Raw genomic sequence first — 19,261 nt, 5'->3', positions numbered from 1 at the left:
CCAAATTATCCTATTAGATCTCTAATGAGTCTTATGTGTACTAAGAAGTAATGAAGCAAAACTATCTCGAAACATAATAATGACCTTAACATGTGCGCACACCCACTCTTAACCCTCTGCTTCAGTTGAGTCCTGCTGACGCAGGAAAGGCAACGGCTTGGACACGGGGCAGTGGCCATAGTCAACACAAAAGGTTGTGGTGGTAAATAGAACTGTTTGTGTTCACTGGGACGCTGTTGGAGATGACTGATGTACCCATTAGTCCCTGCCCGGGCATTAGGGGGCGGGGTTGCGGCGCCCAGGCTCCATGCAGGACAAAAAGACCCCTGGGCCTGCAGAGAAAGGTCACTGACCCATATTGTGTCTCCTTCAGGCCTCGTCAGTAGTTGTTTCCCGGGTTTCAGGTTACAGAAATTGGCTTTGTCAAAGCCGCTATGCATATATGCAAATGGACAGATGCTGTAGGTTACGGATCGTGTGGGTGTACAGAGGAATGTACCTGCTGCTTCAGGCACTGAATGAGCATGGGTTTATATTGCTGCAGGCATTTCATGCTCTATTTAAAATTCATGATACTAGACTGTGTTTTGAGATTAAATCTTGTGAAGAAAAAAGTATTTTTAAACTTATTTTATATGCAGCGTGCTTTGTGTTCCACTAGAGAGCACTCTTCTTTACTTATATCCTTTATTTGACATGTCCTATATGGAAAAATGTTTGAAGAAATCCCTTTATTTTGATAAAAAAAAATAACCAAATATGAATATCAGTTGTACATTTCTGTTATTTCTCTTATTTTGAGAATCTATATCACTGAATTATATATAAACATCACAGGACTTACACATTGAATTTACACATTCAGACATTTTGATGTGATTAGCACTCTAGACTTGGATCTTTTGGGAGGAGGGTGGAGAAAATTGTAGTTTTGTTCACCTTTCGGGGTGATCATATGCCTGTCCACCACCCCCACCAAACACACACCGTCAAAGAACCGTTTCATTTTTAAAAGAAAATAGACAAATATACTCTATCTTGAATCACAGAAATTCAAATTCACATCTATCTCTGAATCAGTCAACATCATATTTACAGAGCTTGGCAGCTAAACCCACTAGGCTTTATTTGATGCTGTGACAGATCTGTCTCTATTTACTAAGGAACACAAAGCTCACATAAACTTAGTTCAGCCAGAGACACTTACATCAAAGGATTTATTGGAACAAATAAAAGAATTTGGCAGAAAAGGGGGCTTTGTGCTTGATGGTGCTTTGCAAATGAATCCAAGTAGCCTCAGTATTCTAAGGGGAGCATGTTAAAGCTCCCTAAGGGGTATAAAGAAAAGAGCCAACACAGACATGTAAATGGTGCATGTGATATACATAATGTGCAACATGACAAGAGGTCCCTCCAACATCTAGAAGTGGTGGAGGCTGGGGAATTTGTAATTAGAAGGTAGATAAGTAGAAATAAGTCATGTGAGTTGAGTAAAAAGTAAAGAGTGTAATGTGCAGCAAGCACGAGCTTGCCGTGACGATAGTGTGCCGACTTCACGAATTTCTGTTTTGGTGACTGTTAAGTTCAAACGATACAGAGTGTGCTGTGCTTTGCCTGAACTAGTTACTCCATTTGCATTAACAGCCTTACTTTTTATTATTTCTTTTTCTGCCTTCAATTTTGTGTCCATTTGACACACTCATTTTTCTAGAATTATATCACTCTGTCTTGCTGATATTCAGTGCTTGATAAATTTATTAGACCACCACCCAGTGTAAGGTTTGTGTGACAGCTGCCCTAAATTAACAGTATTGGTAATTACCAGAGACATTTTTATGTTTCTGTAATGACTGTTAATTCACCATCTCTTTAATCAAAATTATATTTTTAATGATAAAATATTATTGCTGTTTTCTGTGAATTTTCAAATTTACTGTTTAAAAAAAAAGCATGTTATGTTTTAAAACATTTTTTTTTAATAAAGATGACAAATCACAGGTAATGTACTTGCATTCATGAACAGAAAAAGGTAGCTTTAGTGACTGAGTGTTATCCTTGATTAATGAATTTCTGACTTGTTAGAGAAGTCCAGTGTGCCGGCTCAAATTTGGGTATAAAAACATGAATTTGGTTATTATTTGCCTAATAAAATGCCTAATAAATAACTATATAAATTTGTTTTTTAACCATTTTTTTGACAGATTTTTTTTATCTTTTCTTGTTTTTATGACTGGTGGTTTAATACATTTGTTAAAGAATCACAGATGTATAGTGTGCACGCATAGAGAGTGCAGTTTTCTAACTTTCTGCTTAAATGAAATAAAATAAGTGTTTATTTTTGCTTCACAAAATTAACTAATATACTGTATATTAAAAAAAGAACAGGGTTAAACATACTCTATATGGACAAAAGTACTGGGCCACCAACACATTACACCCACAAGAGCCGCTCAGCCATGGGAGCTCATGCCCCGAAGCTCTGGGAGCACAGTTTTCGTGCTGATGTTAATGCAATCAGAGATTTGGAAATATCTAGGGGCAAGAAATTTCACAAACTGACCTGTTACAACAATGGCATCCTATTACAGATAAAAGCAGACTGTGTGGCCAGTTGCTTGACTTTTTTTTTTTTTTTTTTGCTTGATTGAAAACAGTGAAATTTAAAGATTAAGAGGTGTGGGCAATGCTTTTGTCCATATAATGATATAATGTTTGGTAATAGGAAATGAACAGTAAGATGAGTGGGAAACAGTCAAAATAACAGAATTAAATCACAGAGGTTTTTGGATGAGAAGAATCCAGTGTTGCTTTATTTTTTAATCTTTTTTTTCACTAAATGGCCTCTATAAGACCAGTTTTATTTAAGAAATGCAAATGCGACATCACACCAAGAAAAAAAAACAATGTCACATTCTCATAAAGCGCTCTTGGCATGAACAGCAACATTGACAATAAATAAAATGTTGGCAAACAAAATAAAACTTTGTGAGCAAAAAAATACTCAGGATTGCATATCAAACAAGACAAAAATAGAGAAAATGTACTTGGCACAAATTAAATAACATAAGTAATTTCCAGATCGAGTAAACCTGCTCTATGTCCATTGCTTTGTGAATCTGATTGTCCTTCACAGTTAGCATCAAGGATGTATGTGTTCTGTACAAAATAGACACAGACGGCTAATGAAACTAAAAATGGACTCATTTCAACAAATTGTCAGTACTCATCTTCTTTCCTTATCAGTACCTTGACCTTCACAGTCACACCTCCAGGTGGCATTTTGGTACATATTTATGTACTAACCAAAACTGCAGGTACGTGTGCAAGAAACCATTGTCACAATGCAAAGCCAGTAAATTTGCACATAGTGGAGGACAATTATTTTATAAGTTACCAGTGATTTCTGTGTTCAGTACAGGTGCTTGTTTTTTAAATAAAGGAAATTAAGATATTAAAGACACTTTGGTATTTTGTAGGCCATATTATGCTAAACTATGCACTGATGAGTGCATTGCACATTTAACACATTTTCATTAGAAGATCCAGTATTGTGTAACATTGATTTGTGTGGACACGATTATATTGTCGGGACACTCATCGCACACAAACGTCGCGCTGTAACGGTACGCTCGTATCACATCTTAAATCACTTTCGACCCGTGGCTGCGGTTAAGTCTGATCTGACTTTGTGATGATGACCATCAGAGAGGTAAATAAATAAAAAATAGCCAAACGAAAATGTGAAGGAACAGACAACTACGCAAAAAGCCACTTGACCTATGTGGGGTTTTTTTTCTTTTTAAACAGAATGACACCTTTCTCTTAGAAAGGGAGTCTTGTCCTGTTGTAGACTAAATCCTTCTGTCTTTGTCTGTGCTCTGTCTCAGTCTCTCTCAGCAGGGCATATGCAGTGCAACACTAACATCTTCAACCTTAACTTCCTGCAGCAAACGAAAAAAGAAAAAGCACACACAATGTAATGTATTCTACACATATATAAAAATAAATCAATTGCAAACATGGAAAGATACATTTCATATATACATAATAAACTCCTATATAAAATAGCTTTTATGTACATATAGACAACAGACAACAATACAATAATTGAACTATACAATATACACCTGAACAGTTAAGACAGGTGAGAGGTACTGAAGTGTATGGCTTCATTAGGAACATTTAAAAATATTTACAGACATCAACTTTACATCCTTTACATGTTTTCAACTTCCCTGGAATGAAGAGGCTTGGGTCGAGCCCCGTGCCTCACTTTTGTTTCCATTCCCTAAGGCTACCTTTTAAAGAATTGGTCCACATTGACTCTTGAGCCTAATGTTATTTTTTACAGTCAACTACAATTTCAGCTCTCCTTTTGATAGGAGCTGGAAGCGTGAGTTTTTAAAAAGGAGTTGTGAAGCTGTCAAAGGACCTTTTTAAAAGAGATTAGTTAGATGGTTGAAATGTCACTTATTGAATTTTGCTCTGCTCAGAAAGACACAGACTTTCTGCTATTCTTAATGACTGGATCAACCAGCTATGCTCACGGCCTCACAAATGTTAGACACCAACAGACTCCAGTGTGTAATGTCAGTCAGTCCAGTTTTGGTGCTGACATCTTGTCTGTGGGTCCTGGAGGCAAACCCAAATAACATTAGCCATTCTGCCGGACTGAATGGTTGAATAGGAGAAATCATGACGTTATATTCTTCCTCCGAAGAAGTTCTTCAGTAGTGTGTCCCCTTAGTGGATCAGCACATGATGGAAACGCCTTCAGCAGTGACCAACTGACCAGTGGTCGGATCGTACGTCCCAGCCAGGTAGTACAGATCTGGAGAGGTACTGTTCGGCTTCTGATTGCGAGTCAGACACTCATACTCCTCTCTGCTCACCACCTGGCACTTGTGAGAGATTGTCTGGACATCATTCTCATCCTCGTGGCACGACTGATAAAGGGCATGCTGGACAGAAACAAGGGATTAGTTACAGGATATTCACAAAGCAAAACGTTACAAATATAGCTACGAAAACAGTGTTATGAAATGTATTTGCCTGCTTCTTCATTTTTTTTGCATATTTGTCTGCACTGTATCCCGTATAACAACCCAGCTTACCTTGCCATCTCGATGCCTTTTCCCTAGCTTTGTCTCTTCAGGGTGGTAGAACCATTTGACTTTGACTACCATTCTAGAAGTCCATGATTCCCAGAAGTTCTCAATTTGACCCACATATGGGAGGTTAGGTCGTCCAGCTGAGAGGAACACAGCACAATCTCCCACTTTCACCGTTTCTCTGCCTCGCACAATGGCCTTATAGAAAAGCTTCTTGGCCTTGCCCTTAAGTCCTCGCCTCTGTGAAAAACCAGACACTTTGACCAATCCTCTTTGATAATGACGATTATTACTGATGTTTGTTGACCTCAAGGGGCACGTATTGTAAACTATTTGAGCTAATATTGCAAGAGAAAACCTAAACCGATTGATAGCCTATTCTCACCTGTGTAGGGCTTCCTGACCACCTCCACATTTGTCTTCCTGAAAGGAATGCGGACATCTTGGGCCTTGGAATAAATGTAGCCTCATCTGGAAGCATCCTAGGTTTCTTGACAAAATCCTTAGTTGGTTTAGATAGGGAGCCTGCACATTCTTTCCTCTTCAAGGACTTGCTGTGAGAGACCTGGTTAAGGGTGGCACCTTTGGCACTGGAAACAGCCATAGCTTTGGCCACAAAGGCATGCTGGCGAGGCCTTGAAGATGTAGAGGGTTCTGATGGTTGTAGGAGCCCCCGATGGGAGGAAAGACAACTCTGCAGCATCAGTGTTGAACTATCCTCATCCTCTGAGCTGTACGAGGAATCATTTTCAGAGGAACAGAGGCTGGAACTTGAAAGAGAGCCTGAAGAGGAGGAGCTTGAAGAACCTGAAGAAGAGGAGGAGACCGAGAGACGAGAAAGGAAGCGACCAGCAGTCCTTAGTCCTCCTGAGGCTGCAGCCAGTGCAGCCCTCCTCTCTTCCTCTTCTTCTTCCTCTTCATCATCCAGATCAGAGTAGGAGCTGTGACAGTCTCTGTGAGAGCTGAAGCCCAAGTCACCATATTCCCCGAGACGCATAGAAGTAGAGGGCTTTCTTTGAGGTGTGGTCCCTTTTAGAAGAAGTTCTACTCTGGAGGCTCCCTTCTTGTTATCCTTTACCAGCAGGACTGGATGAGAGTATGCTTCTGTCCTGGGTAAGCCACTTACACTGGAAGATGCCCCTCGCAGCAGCAGAGCCTTGCTGTTCTTTGTCTTGGGGGATGTCACTCCTTCATGATCCAACTTGATGAGGAACTCTTGTCCAGACCTTTTGCTCCTTGGCATAACCTGTTCATCTTGTTTGCGCTTTTCACCATACAGCCCACTTCTGGAACCCAAAGATAAAGCCGAACCTGGTCCTGTAGACTGGGTACAGAAGGAAGAGTAACCATTTGCAATGCTTCTAAAGGAATCCACCTCAAACGAGCTGCTGCTGAAAAGGCCTTTGGTTGGGACGGAAGCCTGTGACTGGGAATGAGTCATAGAGAACAGGTCATCCTCCTTTCCTTTCAAGGTCCTCTTGGGTGCACCGTTGAACTGAAAGAGATTATCAGACGTCCTCTTTCTGGTGTTGGTCAATGAGCTCCAGCCCAGGAAAGGCGAAGGATTTTTATTGGCATTCTCAATTTGCTGCTGCTTTTGTTTTTTCCCAGAACCCTTTGGTCTCCCTAGAATGAAAAAAACATAATATGCTTTAACAATAAATCACAAATGAGCAAACACGGGTGTGTATTTGTACACACCCGTGTATATATATTAGATATACCTTTCATACAGTGGAAACACCTTTCAATAAAATATGTCTAGAATGATACTGAAAATAACTAAATATAAACACAACAATAAGCTGTTCTAACAGCGAACCAAAGCTGAAAAATAAACACTTTACAAAGTATTTTTGTCAAGGCTGTTGTATTAGATCGCATTGCAGTCTATTTATTGAATTATTGTCAAGAACTCCTAAATTTCTTGTTAAAATCAACAATGTTTTGTTATGAGATAAGACATGTCTTCATCTTTAACATTAGAATTGCCAAAGGGTTCATTTAGACTCCTCGCTTAAAATAAAACCCCATTATCTCTTATTTCATGACTTTTCCTAAAATAAATTTCATTATTACATAGTGAATTCTGGGGTTTGATGAGAGACAAAAAAGAAAAAATAATTATACCTAGAATCGCCAAAGAGGCCATTTTGACCTCCATAGAATCGAAGCATGCCTGGTTGCCTAGCAGCACATATTGTTTGCACACATTTTGATATGCAGGCTGTCGTCATGACTGATGGATAAATATAGACATGCAATGGAACACGACAAAAGCAGAGCGAAGACGCAGACTAAGAATCCCAGCTGTGCAGAAATATAGCCAAACAATGACGCAGTGAAGAACCTCCAACATCCAATATTTGTTATGTTAACTTCACTGTCTGCAAATATTTCTTAAAACTATGTCGGAAGAAAATGTTGTTTATTGAACAGTTTCTGATAATAAACTGCAAATAAACGGTGCACTGTTTTGCCCAAATCCTCGTCCAGCAAACCTTTTGGCTACGATGGAAAAACCTCAGCATGGGCCACTCACGCCTAGGGGTGCGACCGGTCAGTGGGTGAAACTTTGTGTTGCTGGCAACTTTTCGATCTTTAGCCTGAGTATGTATCTATTTGCAGTGTTACTAAAACTACAGTAATTCTTTCTCAAATCGTCAACTTATAAATTCATATAAAATACAGATAAATTTAAAAAAATTGTTCTTTTTTTGTTTTCTTTGTGCATATGAATCAATACGTTTTGAAATTATAGCACAAATTAAATATCAAAATGAAAATTTTGGATCTTCTTTATTTTAGTATAGCTAATACTATAGGTTATCTAAAATTTGCTTTTAGCTTTTCCATAATGATGATTGTCTAAAATGATTATATTATTTTGAACTGTTAATTATCATTTTGTTTGTTGTACCTTTGTTTAGATGATTATAAAAGTCTTTCAATCTGTAATAAAATGATCTAAATCATTTATAAAACTCCTAACAGCTCATGTAACACTGGAGGTAAACATGGTTTCAGGGGTTAACTCTCACCTGGTCTTCTTTTAATAACGGTCAGACTCTGGGTGGTGTTTACAGTGTTAATAGTGCTCAGTCTGTCTGAAGGTCTCTCACTGATTGGTGCCTGCTCCAGACTAGAGGTTCTCTTGGCTGCTGAACCACTGGGAACCAATAGGGAAGGAGATGGCTCTCCACCTAAAGTAGAACATTATCAGCATTTAGTTAACACAGTATGCCACACACCCCAACAAAAAAGGGTCTAATTCCATGTTACTCCAAGAGGAGGCACCCACAGTGAATTTGGTATCCTGGAGGCAGGAGGCGGATGTTGGGGAGTGAAATCTTCCCTCGATCCCCATCATCAAACTCTACCATCACCCCGCCTTGCTTCCTCTCATCAGATGAACCACCTGCAAGTGGTAAAAATTCACTCTATCAGCTGTGATAAAAGCGGACGATATGCATATACAGTTTTCTTTGTAACTGATGCCTCACCTCGGCGAACATAGCCTGGGTATAAGCAGCGGGAGCGCTCACTCCAATAAGCGCACACTCTGGTTCCTTCAGCGAGCATAGCCTCCGACTCTGGACGTATATCCAGGACCTGGAGTCAGACCAAAACATAATTAAGATTCATTACAGGTTCCACACAATGCACACACAGACATGCTTGCATACACACACTGACACACACATACAAACAGTGTGAGAGCAATGGAGCATTGTGCTTGGGCAGCCACTGTGCCACGTTTCCAAGCGGCACTTATCTCATGCCAATGTGCCAGTCAGGGCTGAAAAGAACGGAAGCCATGATGCAGTAAATCCTGACTTGCTGAGTAATACTAAAGAGGGCCTGAATAGAGGGCTTGTGATTGCAGGTTGCCAGATCCTCCCTCCAACAATGCAGGCAGCCCCAGCATCCGCCACTCACTGGGGGCTCTTTCAGGTTGCTTTCATTTACTGTTGCTATGGCAAGGGACCCTTTGACTGATGAGGTGTAGATGTGAACGTGTGTGTGCTTGTGTGTGTATGTGTGTCAGGGGTTGGGGGGGGGGGGGGGGGGGGTATCAGGGTACTGCTGTCAGAGTCAAATGAATGGCTCTTTTGAACCTTAACACTCTTGGACTAATCTAAAGACACCAAAGTGGAAGTATGGCACAATTAGAACCAGCTGCTATGTGATGAGTGTTTAGATAAGAGCAGTTTTGCCAGAACTACTTGGTATAAAACTGCCAGGAAAGTTAGAAAATGACACTACGAGCGGGAAATAGAGAAGAAAGTTAAAGAAGGAAACGAAAAAGCTAAACTGATCACATTAACAAGTTGACATTGATGAGAGGAGGTAAGTGTTAAGGTAGAGAGTAGGCTAACGTGTACTAATGGGCATGCAAGATCATCTTGAGGATAATTGAAATAACATTGTGTTCTTGTATGACTATGTCTGCATTTATACCTGAATAAAAAAGCAAGGGCGTTACACTATACAAAGAATACTTAAAAAGTAAGATTTATTTTTATTATTGTCTTTGAGACCATATGAACATGTGATATATAATTATGAATGAAAGGAACAGCAGTGTGGGTTAGCTGGACACCTTGTTTGGCTGACATAGACATAAAAAAAAATCAGAGACCTGTTTGTGAGCATTTTAGGTCATGATTTCTAGATAGATATAGCTACTGTTTGGGGTTTTTTTTTCATTTTATAATGAATGTATTTATGTATTTAGTTTTGTTTATTAAGAGCCACAAGGCAATTTATGTTGTAGTTCCATTATATTAAAGAGAATGCAGATACATATATATGTATAAAAAAAACTGGTCACCTACACCACTCACCCTAAACAATCTAAGTATAAAATCAGTGATTTTGGTGTGAAGTTTGAACTTTAAAAGATAAAAAAATTAATGAATAAATAATGTAAATAAATATATAAAGTCATCTTACTAAAGCTAGTAAGTACATTTTATTTCTATAGTACATTTAGAAACATTTAAAAGTGGTTTATCGTTAAAAAAAACGTAATAACTAAATATGAAAAAGTTTTTCAGAAAAAATTCATGAAATACACCAAATATAATACACACAATCTCTCTGCGTTCGTTTCTTTGTCCTCCAACTCCTTCTACACAATCAGAGTTACACCAGCCAAACTTGGCTCACGAGTGAAGACTCTTATTTATACTAGATATTATGATGACATCATGTTGCCTAGCAACCAGCTAGCAGCAAGTGAAAATGACCTATAAGACCTTTTGAAAGCATCTTTATCGTTTTAATTTCACAACAGCAACATCTCACTTATATCCGCAATAGCTGAATGATACATTATATACAATAATGTCATCACGTTGCCTAGCAACCACATAGCAATGAGTTAAAATTACCCTCTTTTCTTGCATCCATTCACCTAGAACAGCTTTATAAAAAGCATTATGTCATTTAAAATGTGAATGTGTTTGAAAATGTTTGCATGCTGCATGTATCCATAACCATGAGGAAGTTTTGGTTACATGCAAAGTTTAAAAAACACCCACAACTTTATCGTTTAATTTCTAAAAGAATTTTAAGTGAGCTATGAGCACAACAGCATTTAGGATGAAGTCACTGCAAAGTTACAATGGCCTCTTAACAGCTGCAAACCACAATCGTGCCAGTTAAACTCTGCTCTACTTTTCAGCTCTCCTCGTCTTAGGAATATTCCTTTTGAGCAAGCATAATGTCCTGTGCCCTGTTTGGCAATAATGAAGTCAGTTTCAGGAGATGTGGGTACGACAGCTCTGCTTTGAGTGACCCAGTTGTTATTAGTGCAAAGAGACCTGCATGAACAAATCTGTCCCACTATAGTAAACAGTATGAAGCTATTGTGAATACAGAGAAGGTAAAGAACCAGCCAAGGTATTGAAGCGGTTAAATAAATGAAATGGCAATATTACAATAGCTCTGTAACCCAACATTTGCTTCACAACAGGTCTTCATACACATATAGTGTATTTGTTAATTTCAGCCTTTAAACAGCTCTTATTTTGGCAGTAAAGGGGACGTAATGTACGCATCATGTCCTATTTAATCTCCAAACCGTGAATGGATCCTGGTTTTGGTGGGATTATTCAGCCCACACAAAGAGCTTAGTTTAACAGACATTCAAAGATACTCACACACATAAACCTAAAGATCCTGCCCATCTGTTCATATTCACTTAAGTTTAGATGCTCTCAATGACCCCTGAGAGGAAACAAGGGAAGTTGAAAGAGAGAAAGTGAAATGACTAAAAGAGGCTAAAGAAAAGCTGGAAGGCAATGTGGAAAAAAGTGCAAAGAAAGAATATATTGTCGTGGCCAAAGATGAGACATGGCTTTCTTTTAACAAAGAGTGTTTAGGTGCAACAAGGTGAACTTACAGCTTCTTGTAGCAGTTGCTCCAATGAATAGATTCTTGGGCGGTTTCCTCTTTCACCGTCAATAACAACACTAAAGCTAGAGGGAGGCACAGCAGAGAGAAATAAGATGAAGCTATTTTCAGATGCTTGTATTATGCTTGCCTGGCTCCCATGTCATGTGTTACTCCCACTCTACTGTTGTTATAGCATCTCTTTGCTGCCTGCACCAGAGGAGCTGTATTGATACTCAGAGCCTAGTATGGAATAATGTGACGTTTGTTAAGTAAGAAGCATGAAATTATTGATAACTTCTATGACGAGCATGCAAAAATCCTTTTTATTATCAACATGGCTCTGACAGCTATAATAACCTTCTGTAGACGCCCTTTTTTGCCATACCTCAGCTTCTGCTTAGAAATGCCACTTTGACAAAGTTTACTTCAGGTTAACATTGACCAAAAGGTCAGACTAAAGTTTTTAGGATATAATTTGAAAGCTAACATCCTTGAGTTAAATTAAGACTAACATTAAAAAAAGTGTTGTGTATATTTAAAAAAAAAAACAGTTCACTTACATGTCTGGTAGCTCCAGAGTGTGGACCCTGGCAGCATATAGAAGCTCATCCTCCTTGGAAATCAGCACCTTCAGGCCATCGGTTAACAGCTCTTTGGTCAGGACACAGTTTGGAACTGCATAAGAAAGAGCAAACAATGTATCCTGGTTAAAATTTGTAATGGTGAAAGTAACCATTCTATCTGCTACTTAAAACACTATTAAAAAAAAAGATATAAAATTTTATCTCAGACCTTCAGGGTTTTTGCGCGAATGGCTGCTGTGCTCCTCTTCCTCTGAGAAGCTGCTACCATCCATCTGAAAACCCTCATCAGCGGCGAAGCTCTCCAACAAACGACTCACTGCTCGTCCCTTTGGCTATACAGAACATATCAGAAGGGATGAAAGGAAGCATAAATGACTGTGAAGATGAATAAATAATAAATGTGGAGATAGTGTGATAAGATATTGTTTATAATGCTTTTCAAACTAGCAGTTAACCACAGGGGACAAAACCTGTACCATTACCTATCTGCACTCATTTTACTTGTTTTTTCCCTCCCTCATAACACATAGTCTTCTCCGCAGAGTTTAATCAGCAGGAGGCTGAGCTATGCAAAACATGCTGAATGCGTATAGTAGTTCCACAATAATGTGTTGGAAAGTAAGGCTACGTTCACACTGCAGGCAAAAGTGCATCTAATCCCATTTTTTTGACCCTATGTGACCCATCATGGTATGACAGTGTGAACGGCACAAATTCGATATCTTCAAATCGGATCTGGGTCACTTTCGTATGTGGTACTGAATCCGATACATATCCGATGTTTTAGAAAGCGACTGCTGTTTGAACGGTCATGTCGCATTAAATCCGTCTTTTACGTCACTGACACAAGACAGACGCCAATTATCAGCGCCGGAGAAGACATCGCGAACGCTTCCTGGCCATCCAGTGTAGATGTCAGTGAAACTGTTGGGAAGACAATGTTGGAGAAACGTGAACATTTTATTTGTACTGAAATATCTGCAGATTCTGACAGAAATCTGCAACTATCCTTTGAAGCACCGCTCCACATTTTATTTGTAGTGTGAACAAGCAGACAAAAAAAATCGGATTTGATCAAAAAATCGGAATTGAGCATTAAAACCTGCAGTGTGAACGTAGCCTAAGATATGACCAGAATTGAAAGCTAGTGTTTGTTTGCTGTTCGCCTGCTGGTACCTGTTGGTCTTTGCTCCTTTGTCCCCTGCTTCCATCTTCGCCCTGCAAAGATGAGCCCCCAATTGGCCAGCAACTTCTCCTCTGGTAAAGTGAGAGAAGAGGAATTATTGCCACAGCAAGGGCACATGAAGATATACCATATGCAAAGTTTGTACTTCAGTTTTGTTGTGTCATATCTTCAGTATATGTGGTTTAATAAAATTGGTTGATCAAAATTTCGATTGGAAAAATTTTTTTTTACCTTGTTAATTGCTCCTCTCAACATGGTGCTCTTGCGGGTTGCCCGCTTCAGCCTCTCACTTGTGGTGGGAAAGGTAGCTAGTCCCATGCTCCTCCTGTAGCGGTTGCCTCTGGTCCCAAGACTGCCCCACCGAGGTTCCTTAGACCTGGGCCCACATGTTTTTCTTGCTACTTCAGGCTGCCGATCTTGGTGGTCTTGGTGATTTTTAACTGCTGTGGTCATGCCCATCCTAGAGTTGGACTTCTTCCTGATTTTGACTTCCCCCTCTGCACCAGACAGACTCTGGGATCCTGTATGGTTTGATTACAGAAGGACATTTAGACTGAGCTAACAATACAAAGGAGGACAAATGTAAAACAGATGCTTCTTGAATTATCAATTATTTTCAAAGGGCAGTCTTACCATAAAGCTCCTGCCTTTGTTTTTTGTTCCAGGCTTTCTGGTTGGCTTCCAGTTTTACAACAGACGATGGACTAGGCCCAATCATGGAAGAGCTTAAAGTGACATCTCTAGAGGGTTGGACTTTGTAATCTTGAACTTCATCAGTATCACAACTGCCTTCCTCTTCTTCATCTTCTAGCAGATTTAGGAAACAATAAAACATATATTCAGTAAAGGCATGAAAAAAAAACTTAGCTTATCCAATCCATCTCCCCACGTCATTACCAACCAGTAAAGTTCTTTAACTCACTCCCAATCAATCCACAGACACTTCATTAGCATTAAAGTAAATAGTTTAACGGTTCATAGGAAAGATATATGAACTGCTTTGCTTCAGTGGTATTTCCTGGTGTGAACCCACATGCTACTGAGAATGTGTGTGCTAGGGAGAGTATGAGGGAGTTTTTATGTTTGTCACTGCAGTTTTTTTTCTTTGCAGTGGCTCTTTGACCTGGTATGCGGGTCTCCAGGGGTGTGCAAAACTCTCACAGCCAGGTGTCTATAGTTGTGTGTCTGTGTCCAGCCCAGACCAGCCAACAGAGCTGACCACTGAGCTGTTGAATGTAAATGCACATCTCTGCCAAGACATACATCCCAATCTTTCTTCACTCACCCATCAAAATGGATTGGTTTTCAATTTTTTTTTTTTTTAGAAATTAGCAAAAGGCAATATAGATTTAAAGGAGCTTTTGGATCATAGACTGACTCAGTACATTAGCTGTACTTGTCAGATATGCATTTTTATTTTATTTGTAGAAATTTGTAGAAATGTTTCAAAAAATCCCTGTCATATTTTCATAGCTAGCTATTTAGATATCTAAAGGTAACTTTCAATTTTGGTATTCAATTTTATCTATATAGCAAAAATTCACAATTGGCGGTGCCTTAAGGCATTTTATATTGTAGATAAAGACCCTGTGATATTAGACAGAAACCCCAACAATCATGAGCAAGCACTTGGTGACGGTAGGAAGGAAAAGCTCCCTTTTAACAGGAAGAACTCTCTAGCAGAACCACCCTAAGGGAGGGGAAGCCATCCACCGCAACCGGTTGGGGGGTGACGGCAAAGAGAAGCGAGCAGTGAGAGAAAGACAGGACAAAAGACACACTATGGGAGAAAGAGCCAGAGTTGAATAATTATGAATGATTAAATATAGCAGTGGTGTATAAACACAGAGAGAGCAAAAAGAGATGAGTGAAGAAGAAATGCTCAGTGTGCCCAGCAACCTGGGTCTACTGCAGCCTATGTTTTAGGGATGTTTCAGGGTCACCCGATTCAACCCTAACTATCAGCTTCATCAAAACAGAAAGTTTTAATCCTAATCTTAAAAGTAGAGTGTTTGTCTCCTTAATCATTAACTTGACTTAACTACGTCTCCAGGCTCAGTATTTACTGTCCCACCTTGATCAGAGGAGTCGCTCTCTGCAGGTGAGCTTTCTTCCTCCTCCATTGCTTCGTGCCTTTGGCCACGGTGAACCTTTGTTCTGTGCTGGCTCAGGGTGGTCGATCCCTTTTTACGTCCACAACGCACCAGTCCGGTCCAGCTCTCTTGGTGGACACTGTCCCCACTGGCTGCTGAAAAAGTTTAAGAAATAAATCACTGCTTAACTCTAAGGGTAACTGCTGATGGGGGGAAAAACAACAATACTCTGCACAGTAAAACTAAAAACAGGAGGAACAAGCACAATCAGTGCAATGATTGCCACTATCTACCTGTATCGCTTTGTCCCCCAGACTCTCGCCTGGAGTCTGCTTTGCTTGTGCCCTGGCTTCTGTGTCCATGCTTAAGGTTGGAGCTGCAGAGTGAAATTTCCTTGTCCCTCGAGCCTGTCCCTGAGAGATTCTTTTTAACCTGGGCCTTTTGCTTGAGCTGAACCACATCTCCAGCCAGCTTGGAGTTGAGCATGCTGTGAAGACTGCTTTTTCTGCAGCTCTGTGCTTTTACCTGCTGCAACAGAAAGACAGATGAGACTGGTGAAAACCAGTTACACTCCTTACAGAAGCCACAAAAGCATCACAATGACATCATCATGACATCATCATCTCCTCTGACATTGTGAAGAGAGCCCTTGTTTTCTCAAGAATAGAGAATTAAAAAAGCGATTGGAGAAGCTCTAACAAGACAGACATTTATATGGAGAGCAGAGGATCAGGATGAACTCCTGAGGGTAGCGCCTAATTAGAAATGGGATGCAACAAAGGGATATATCAAATGCAACGAAACAAAGAGCGGCTTCTTTTATTTCTGGCTATGTGTGGGACAGAAGGGAGTAGGACAAGGGGACCCTGACCTGTGTGCTGCTGAGTCGCTCAAAGCCTCGACTGGACAGCCTCTTCTTCCTTCGCTGGCTTTCTCCGCCCCCTCCCAGGTCGTCAGGCAAACCAAGCCCTGCCCCCATCGATCTGCAAGGGGAAAAAAAAGAAGGGAGTTGAGTCACCTCTCTCTGGGATCTGGTAACTTTCCCTTTTCTGTCAAGTGAGCCGAATGACAAAAAGGACAAGAAGAGTCCAGTGTCTGAGACACCCACTTGAAAATTAATCTCTAACAAGAAAACTGGGATTGTTTGAGGGCAATTTGGTGCTTCTTCTAGGGAGAATGTTTGTCCCCTGTAAAGCACTACTGCACAGCTTTGAAGGATACCGTGAATGGTTAGAAGGCACTGGAATTTGAATGTGGTCATATTGTATTCAGTGAGTATCATGCCTCTCTGGTTGCTTTTTCATATCACTGTGGCACACACTTTCCCCTATGCTGAGCAGCATCACAGGCCAACCACTCCAAATGCCCTTGAATTTCCCCCTGGAAGACTGCCCGTAGACCACACCGAAATGAGCCAGACCATGCTCAAACAAAAGATTAACTTCCTCTCTCCTAGCATGCATACAACCTCGGAAACCATTCCATTCCAATGACTAAATCTGACGTAGATAAGTAAAATACTGCGCATTTGTTCTGCTTCCATATTGGTGCAGAAACTGTTTTTAAAGTAAAGAACCATGTGCTGGTTTTTTTTTGCATGTTTGTTTTGATGTCATTTATCAGCAGCATGCGAATTCACAGTGCCCATGAAGGTGCTGATTGTGTGTAAATCTCATAATTCCAGCATGCACCTGCAAGACTCAAGAAGAATGAAAGCAATTGTCAGGCAGTGGGACTCTCTGCCCACTGACTGACAGGAGAGTGACAGAGGTGCCAGTGGAGTGTGAGTTGTCCCCGTGAGGCAGATCCCACCACGGCTTGCTTTCCGCTGCTGACAAACACAATGTGACAGAGTCCCTCCCATTTATGGTGGAGGGGGCTGGTGGAGCTGAGTGTACAGTGACTAATTAAACAGAATTGATTATCAGGGTTTGCTGGCAAGCAGGAGTTCTCTCTAGCATACAACCCCGTCCAACCCCAAATCAAAGCGACACCACAAAGGACCCCAATGCTCTACCCACAGGAATAACATAAGCGTGCACAGAAACAAACAATGCCTGCTTCAGTGCTCATAAGCACACTGCTGCATCCATCTCTAACTAAACAGATGCATAAAATTTGCAAGTTGGAAGGCTTGATCACGAGGCCTGAATGTATCTCCCACTCAAACACTACCACACACACGCACCCCCAGTGGTTAAAGCAAAGTAGGGAAAAAGATACTGAAAGGCTGGGTGGGCTATCCACTGACCCACTGACCCACTAACCCCCATCAGCACAAAAGCATCAGCGTTTTGTAGCGGCATGACTGGCAGGTGCAGGACAGCGCTTTTATAGAACCCTGCCACATAACGCAACATGGGGCTAAACAGTCCTCAGTCTGCTTGCTTGTTTCTCATTCACAAGTATCACGTCATTCTCTTTTGGGTTGTGCACACATCACAAACAAAAGGGTGTACACCCTGGGAGCTTTTAAGAAAAATAAAGTGTCTTGGCTGTGATTGAATTTAAAGTACAACAAAAAGACAGACTTCAGTTTACTCTTCTGTGAGACTGTAACCCCATATCTGCTCCCACTTTCCCTCCACTGCACTTCACTTGAGGGCCCAGGCCTTATATTTGGGTGTCATTGTCACTCAGCATTAGCATCTGATCAGCACGGGCCCTAGTGAGGGGGGTGCAAGAGGATACGGGTGGAAGAAGAGTGGCAAGTGACATTGCAAAGGGGCAGCTGTGGACAGTTGTCCAGAAACTGAAGTGAGAAAAGAAGGATTAAGATGGACAGAGAGGGAATGCTGCGAGGTAATATTTAGTGCCCAAAGGCATTCTGAGCCTAGATGCCGGGGATAACTGAAGCCTGAGAGTAAACCTTTTACCAACCCCTCCAACACAACTTCCAAACAGGAAAGGCATCCCTATTTTTACAATGTTGATTTAAAAAAACATTCTCCTGCTCGTTTCTGCTAATTTTTCCTCTTTCGTCATATTCCTCAAACACATACACGGACAAACATATACATGGACTCAAAAAGTCAGCTTAACTCTTATTGCCTTGCGAATCAGACGTGCACAATTCAGCCCGGTAAAGTTGAATGTTTTTATTTATATATATATTAACCCTGAATGAGTATTCTGTAGGACACAGCTGACACAGACTGCCCCGTTACGCAATTAATAACACCAATGTTGATTAGAGTAGAAGAGGTTTGATTCGACTTCCTAGAATAGTTCAGCGGTTCTCCTGTTTCCTGCTTATGCCAATGAGAGGCAGCGCCTGTATGGCAGTGATACAGAGGGGCTTATCATGCATGACTGGACTACAGCCAGCTAGCGGAGATGGGCTAACTGATACTCACTTGACTTTTCTTTGGCCCTCGGATGAGGACACTGGACCTGTCGTGAGGGTGGGTTTCCGCTTCCTCGGCCGCCCCGGTCCTCGCCGTGCTGGGCTGCGAGGTGTTTCTTCCTTCCTGCTGGCACATGCAGATGTAAACACACATGCAGCCGGTCGAGCTTTAAGACGCTACCTATATCTAAACTCTGAAGGTTCTAAAGCACTAAAAGAAATCCATTTTGAAACTATAAGTGAATGAAATACGTTTATGTTTTTACTACTTTGGAACGGACCGATTGGGAATCGGCACAGGTAAAGGAGGACCGCGCCATACTCACTGATGATCATGCTTCCTCTGAAGTTTGGCAAGCTCCTTCTGCTTCTCTTTATAACGACGTTGTAACTCAGCCAATTTCACACGCATTGCAAGCTCAGGACCATCCATTGTTTCCATGCTAACTTTGGCTGGGCACACCTGAACAACACGCATAATTAGTGGTTATGTAACATGTAACAAAAGCAATCAAGGAACATTTTAAGTACAACTTCAT

At 40.7% G+C, this 19,261-nt stretch overlaps 1 protein-coding gene and 1 long non-coding RNA gene across 13 annotated transcripts in view; one reads left to right on the top strand and one right to left on the bottom strand.

Moving 5' to 3' along the window:
• LOC309705459 overlaps window positions 1–19,261 on the top strand; it is a 64,891-nt gene that overhangs the window by 32,356 nt on the left and 13,274 nt on the right. The window lies entirely within an intron of this gene.
• The window catches only part of bahcc1a (BAH domain and coiled-coil containing 1a), a 61,799-nt gene continuing 45,318 nt past the window's right edge, over window positions 2,781–19,261 (bottom strand). For 9 of the 12 annotated variants that reach the window (XM_082531284.1, XM_082531290.1, XM_082531289.1 and 6 more), the window contains 17 exons: window positions 19,049–19,185; window positions 18,733–18,846; window positions 16,248–16,359; window positions 15,670–15,904; window positions 15,358–15,531; window positions 13,917–14,090; window positions 13,515–13,804; window positions 13,274–13,354; window positions 12,306–12,429; window positions 12,074–12,188; window positions 11,521–11,596; window positions 8,615–8,723; window positions 8,413–8,529; window positions 8,153–8,314; window positions 5,497–6,737; window positions 5,115–5,351; window positions 2,781–4,961 (listed from right to left, as the gene is read on the bottom strand). In XM_082531284.1, coding sequence (XP_082387410.1) covers window positions 4,752–4,961; window positions 5,115–5,351; window positions 5,497–6,737; window positions 8,153–8,314; window positions 8,413–8,529; window positions 8,615–8,723; window positions 11,521–11,596; window positions 12,074–12,188; window positions 12,306–12,429; window positions 13,274–13,354; window positions 13,515–13,804; window positions 13,917–14,090; window positions 15,358–15,531; window positions 15,670–15,904; window positions 16,248–16,359; window positions 18,733–18,846; window positions 19,049–19,185 — 3,708 coding nt within the window. In that variant the 3' untranslated portion in view covers window positions 2,781–4,751. The remainder of the gene's footprint in view (window positions 4,962–5,114; window positions 5,352–5,496; window positions 6,738–8,152; window positions 8,315–8,412; window positions 8,530–8,614; window positions 8,724–11,520; window positions 11,597–12,073; window positions 12,189–12,305; window positions 12,430–13,273; window positions 13,355–13,514; window positions 13,805–13,916; window positions 14,091–15,357; window positions 15,532–15,669; window positions 15,905–16,247; window positions 16,360–18,732; window positions 18,847–19,048; window positions 19,186–19,261) is intronic. The other 3 variants (XM_082531292.1, XM_082531291.1, XM_082531288.1) reach the window with 3 other exon arrangements.

The sequence above is a fragment of the Aulonocara stuartgranti genome, assembly GCF_965226115.1.
Source record: "Aulonocara stuartgranti genome assembly, chromosome: 4".
NCBI lineage: Eukaryota > Metazoa > Chordata > Actinopteri > Cichliformes > Cichlidae > Aulonocara > Aulonocara stuartgranti.
This window is presented reverse-complemented; position numbering and strand designations above follow the sequence as displayed.